A 6,150-nucleotide genomic window follows, 5' to 3' on the forward strand; every position below is an offset into this window, starting at 1 on the left:
TCTGGATCAGTAGAGGGTGCTGTTTTGAGGCTTGTTCCCAGGTCTTTCCCATCATTTATAATACAATATCAGAGTTGGAAGGGACCTTGGAGGTCTTCTAGTCCAACCCCCTGCCTAGGCAGGAAACCCTATACCGTTTCAGACAAATAGCTATCCAACATCTTCTTAAAGACTTCCAGTGTTGGAGCATTCACAACTTCTGGAGGCATTTTCTGTTCCACTGATTAATTGTTCTAACTGTCAGGAAGTTTCTCCTCAGTTCTAAGTTGCTTCTCTCCTTGATTAGTTCCCACCCATTGCTTCTTGTTCTACCCTCAGGTGCCTTGGAAAATAGTTTGATTCTCTCTTCTTTGTGGCAACCCCTGAGATATTGGAAGACTGCTATCATGTCTCCCCTAGTCCTTCTTTCTATTAAACTAGACACACCCAGTTCCTGCAACCGTTCTTCGTATGTTTTAATGCAGTGTTTCTCAAGCTGAGCAACCTGAAGGTGGGTGGACTTCAAATCCCAGAATTCCCCAGCCAGAATGGAGGTAGAAGATTATGAAGCTGCTAATTAAACTGTCCATCCAATTGAGTAGAATTCAAAATGCTCAGTAGCACCAAAACTGGCTTGTTTAGATAGCTGAAAAGTTTGGCTCGGGTCTTGATATTTCCCCCCCCCCCCCCATTTTTATAAAAAACTTGCCACATTTAAACCACATGACTTTCCTGGATAATATTTCTACAGTTTTTAATCACTTCCGCTACTCATTCCTGGCAAATATCGTTATGTTACAGGCAGTAGTGGGATTCAAAAAATTTTTACTACCAGTTCTGTGGGCATGGTTTGGTGGGCATGGCAGGGGAAGGATACTGTAAAATCTCCATTCCCTCCCCACTCCTGGGGAAGGTTACTGCAAAATCCCCATTTCCTCCAGATCAGCTGGGACTTGGGAGGTAGAGAATAGATAGGGGCTACCGGTTCTCCAGAACTGGTCAGAACCTGCTGAATACCACCTCTGGCTACGGGTCTAGGATGCTAGACTGCAGGGTTAGTTTGCAGAGCTAAGGCTTAATGCAAATTTAAACCATTTTGAAATAACTGTCAGGGTTCCAAGTAATACACCCAAAGCAAACAAATTCCCTCTCCATTCCAAGAGATGTTGGGGAGATTCTGCCCTGTATGCTGCTGATTTGGATTCTCTTACAGATAGAAGATTTATGCTGAGAGTTAACAGGTTTCCTTGACTTCTGATAAAAGCCATCGCAGTAAACCTAAAAAATTACTGGAACTAATTTAAATTCGTATTTTATAACATGCCACAGCAACTGAAAAATATACCAACCAAGTTAATAGCACTACGTTTATTGCAATGCATAAGATTAAAAAACATGTGAAATGTCTTAATGTATAAACATGAAATGTTATAATCCATTTCCATTTTTCATTTTTAACAATGAAAATAGTTGCTTTGAGAAATTCCACATGCATACCAAACCATACATAGGTTTGACTCTTATCTACTTGCTCAAACCTATAGACACACTAAATTATAAAACAAGAAATGCTCAGGGAAGAAAAAAAACTAGAGTAGATTTGAAATTGCTATCATTTTCTCCGTGTTGTACTTGTTATTTCTAGAGAGCTTAATTGAAACATTAATTAGAAGTTAATCCTGAAGCAGAAAAACCAGAAATAGTCTTGCTCCTGGTTTCCAAGTTTACACAAATTCCCCGCTGAAAAAAATATACATCCCGCAAAACCTTATTTGATAAAATAGCATTGAATAGGCCCTATTGTGTTTTCTGTTTTTTTCTCTGTAAACCCCCATTCCCCAAAATGTAGATCACAGTGAAATTCTTTGGCAATTGAACCTGATTCCTGCAAGATTCGCTACACTGATCCGCTTAACAATCACGGCAAAAACAATTGTAAAATTTGGCAGGGCTCGCTTAACAACCACCTTGCTTAACAACATAAATTCTGGCTCCCGCTGTGGTTGTATGTCTAGGACTTGCCTGTAAATTGCATGTCCACAGTTGTCTTCTTTTTATTAATTTTGCTCGCCCAACGATACATAGAATTTTAGCTCTGTCGCGGAAGACGTTCTAATATCTCATCCTGTTTTCCCCTACGATTATTTGAAGACAGGGCAATAAGCGATTAAAAGGTCAAAGTATAATTTTTATTTATCATATCTTGAGGAATCTCTCATTTTCCTACTGGCTGAAATTAATAGCAGGCGGATGATATTCAAGATTACAATTTCAGATTAAACCGGGGGGAGGGAGGTTAAATTCTCTCCAGCTATTGAAGTGACGGCTAACCTTTTTGTCTCCCGTACCGAAAGCGGACTTATACCCATAAGGCAATGTGTGTGCACCCCGCCCTCCGTGCATGCATGTGTGACCCCCATGTGCACCCCTCCCCCCACCCATGTGGTGCAATCCTCTTGCGCATTCTGGCCTTCCCCCCATGGGCACTGACCCTCTCGTTTGCATGCGCACGGGACCATTCCACATGCGCCCCATGCATGCACATGCATCTCCTGTATTCGCCCCCCCCTTGCATGCGGTGCAACCCCCTTCTGCCCCTTGCACATTCATGCGTCCTCCCCGCATGCGCACTGGTCCCCTCGCACGTGACCTTTCCATATGCGCCCTGCCCTCCGCACATGCGTGGCAGAACCCCCAAAACCAGCTGGCCGGTGGGAGGCACACGCGCATGCATGTTGGAGCTGAGCAGGGGCGATGGCTCACATGCCCGCAGAAAGGGCTCTTGTGTGCCCCCTGTGGCACACATGCCATAGGTTTACCGTCACAGACTTAAGGGAATCCCGATGTACAAAGAAAATCTGCACCGGTTGAATTTCTGGCTTGAAGCACCAGCATATCTATTGCTTTAAGGGGAAAGGACTTTTCCCCACAGCTTCTGCCTATTGCAAGGGACTTTTAGGCAAGGGAAAAACTAAGAGCCTGGGAGTTTTTGATTTTGTAAAAAGGCAGCTTGCTCTTGTGACTTGCGTTTATTAGAAAAGAGGCTCCCGGGTTCCTGGATTGTGGGGTGTTTTTTTTTTTGCACCGCAGAGCAGTGTTTCTCCTCCCACAAGGTGAGCAAAAGTGGAGGAAACTCCACCATTGTTTGGGCCTCCAGCCTCTTTGCATTTACATCACTTTTCCAGAACTGGTAGAGTGAGTTGCACAGATTTGCTCCCACGGCTGCTCCCTGCTGGTGCAACCTTGCTTGGTTACAAATCTAATGCATTTGTCCCATTTCTCTATTCTCTCCCCCCCCCTCTCCCTCTCCCCCCCCCCACTTTTCACTTCCAGCAAGTTGCCTTGCCAGTTGTGGGGCTGCCCCAGCTCAGCTTGGGCGGCTTCCGCACCCAGCGCATTTGCTAACGGGAGGCATGAGCAACAGATCGAGTTGCACCCGCGGCCTTGCCAGACGATTCCTTAAGTAGCGGGAGAACGTGGGGTAATTCTGTGGAGGGTGGAGGGGGGTGGGTAGAAAGCTTGTTGAAGTGAATGAAGCCAAGCAGGTTTGTGAGTTATTTCTTCTCTTTTGGCTGCGTGCCACCTTTGGGGGAGGTTGCCCCCTCCCCCTTGGAGTGGGGTGCAGAGAGGCCCCTGGGCTACTATGAAAAGCAAAAGACCTGGAAAGATGGGGGACGGAGGGCAAAATTTCTCCCCCCTACACTCTTTTTTGGGAGGGGGGCAGTGGGTTGGTGAAGGTTAGAGACCCAAACGGGCTGATCCTCATTCTTGCTTCTGTGGGATCTTTGCTTGTGCCCTTCTCCTTCCCCGCTTTCTGTCCTGCTTTCCTTCTGGCCAACACACACACACACACATATACACAACTCTGCAGGAGGACTCCTGCCAAAAACTGCTACCCCTTTTCCGGGCCTGCCGCTACCATAGCAACGACCTCCCTGCAACCCAGCCTCTTGCCAAGCGACAGAGAGGCACCCGGAGGGGAGAGAGGGGGAGCCCAGCGAAAAATTGTGTGTGTGTGTGTGGGGGGGGAGATTGGGTGTACATGTTTACACACACACACACACACACACACAATGCTTGCACACCAGCCTAAGTGTGCACAAGCGGGCCCGTTTAACCCTTCCTCTCCCGATGCTTGCAGGGCTGAGCATCCGGAGTTCGCAAGAGGAAGAGCCAGTAGACCCACAGCTGATGCGCCTGGATAACATGCTCTTGGCTGAGGGGGTGGCCGGACCCGAAAAAGGGGGTGGTTCTGCAGCGGCAGCGGCAGCGGCGGCAGCAGCAGGAGGGGTGTCCCCCGACAACTCCATTGAACACTCGGATTACCGCAACAAGCTTTCGCAAATCCGCCAGATCTATCACTCGGAGCTGGAGAAGTACGAGCAGGTAAGAAGACCTGAGAGCAGGCACCTTATGTGTGTGTATTTGTGTGTGTGTGTGTGAGTGTGTGTATATATCTGCCTGCATGGTCTTCTGTGATAAGCCGAAGGACAGAAAGAGGGAGTAGTGATCTTCCTCCCATATTTAGTCATACCAGGGGTTGTATATATATATATATGTTGTATTTGTACTGATAAATAAATAAAGGGAGACTAGTATAGATCTATTTCGAGCTAATTAGCTCTCATCAGCTAGCCATACCCTTACTGGGATTTGAACCTGGGCTGTATTATATCTTAGGCAGGAGTCTTAGCCACTAAGCCACAGGCTCACCTCCTTATCAGTTGAGCCAGGGAAACAGGTATGTATTTGTGTTACAACCCCTGGTATGCCTAAATATGGGAGGAAGGTCACTACTCCCTCTTTGATGAGAGCTAATTAGCTCGAAATAGATCTATATTAGTCTCCCTTTATTTATTTATCAGTACAAATACAACACAAATATAAAAAGGCAACATTAAAAATAAAAATATGGTTTTCTGCCTGCATGGTCTTCTGTGATGAGCCGAAGGACAGAAAGAGGGAGTAGTGACCTTCCTCCCATATTTAGGCATACATATATATATATGTATTTGTATCACAGAAGACCATGCAGGTCTTTATTTATTTATCAGTACAATTACAACATATATATATATGGATTTGTTCTTGATTTTGGCGCTCTCAACCTGTTTGGTGTAGACATGTTTAGGGCAGTAAACCTTTTTGATCCTGCGTTTTCCCCATATTTCTTTTTAAATTACATGCAAATAGTCACATATGGTGACATTTTGGGGACAAGTGGGGCAAATCTATAATGCTGGGAAAGATAGGAGCAGGAAGGAAGGACAGACCAGCAAAGGAGATGAATTTGATTACAATGATGAAGCAGGCAGTGCTGGGATTAAGAATCCATACAAAGAACAGGATCTGATTATTCTGGAGAAAATCAATTTTCATGGCTTTTATAAGTCAAACACTGGCTTGATGGCGCATAGTCAAATCAAATGCTATATATTTTATTTTATTTCATTTTATTTTATTTTCCATTTATATGGCTACCCATATCAAACTCTGGGCAGCTTCCAAACAAGGATTAAAACAACATCAATAATAAATAAAGTGACATACCATGCATATACCTATTCAAACATTAAATGTATTAAGTGTTTAATTTATAATCCTATAAACTACATATTATTTGCCACATTAAAGTGAATATTAAAAGATGGCACCCAAGTTAATCTTCCACACGTTCCTCGTTCAATCCCCTCGCCCACCTCATCCTGTCCCAGGGACTGAGGGAAAAGCGAGGTCTTAAGATCTTTTCAGAAGGCTGGGAGGGGGGAAGGTGGGAGGCCGGCTGAACTTCAGGGAGAAAGGGCTTCCAGATTCGGTGACAGTTTTGTTCCATATAGCATCAACCTTGTGAACTCTCAAGTTTCCTCTTTCCGCTATGTGATTAATATTTATATGTAGATATGTGTGTGTGTGTGTACAGTGGTGGGATCCTGCCAGCTTAACAATCGGTTCGGTGATTGCTCCCCACCGCGCACAGTTTTAACCAAACTTCCCTTCCACATTACTTCTGGGGAGTAACACAGCTGAGGCGTGGCAATGTGCTCTGCCGCACAACTCAGCTGAGAGGGTATAGGTAAGTAAAGCATGTGGGCAGGCTCCTGATCGTCAGAGCAAACCGGTTCTCTCCCCAACTGATCGTCGGAGCTACCGGTTCGCCCGAACTGGTCCGAA

The 6,150-nt window shown here is 45.3% G+C and overlaps 1 protein-coding gene and 1 long non-coding RNA gene across 3 annotated transcripts in view; both read left to right on the forward strand.

Annotated features, from left to right (window-relative positions):
• Positions 1-6,150, forward strand: part of LOC309383178 — a 474,080-nt gene that overhangs the window by 291,168 nt on the left and 176,762 nt on the right. The gene's annotated exons all lie outside the window — the stretch shown is intronic.
• PBX2 (PBX homeobox 2) overlaps positions 1-6,150 on the forward strand; it is a 44,389-nt gene that overhangs the window by 22,035 nt on the left and 16,204 nt on the right. For both annotated transcript variants that reach the window (XM_081935199.1, XM_081935200.1), the window contains exon 3: positions 4,121-4,365. In XM_081935199.1, coding sequence (XP_081791325.1) covers positions 4,121-4,365 — 245 coding nt within the window. The remainder of the gene's footprint in view (positions 1-4,120; positions 4,366-6,150) is intronic.

The sequence above is a fragment of the Natrix helvetica genome (genome assembly GCF_964273705.1).
Source record: "Natrix helvetica genome assembly, chromosome: 1".
NCBI lineage: Eukaryota > Metazoa > Chordata > Lepidosauria > Squamata > Natricidae > Natrix > Natrix helvetica.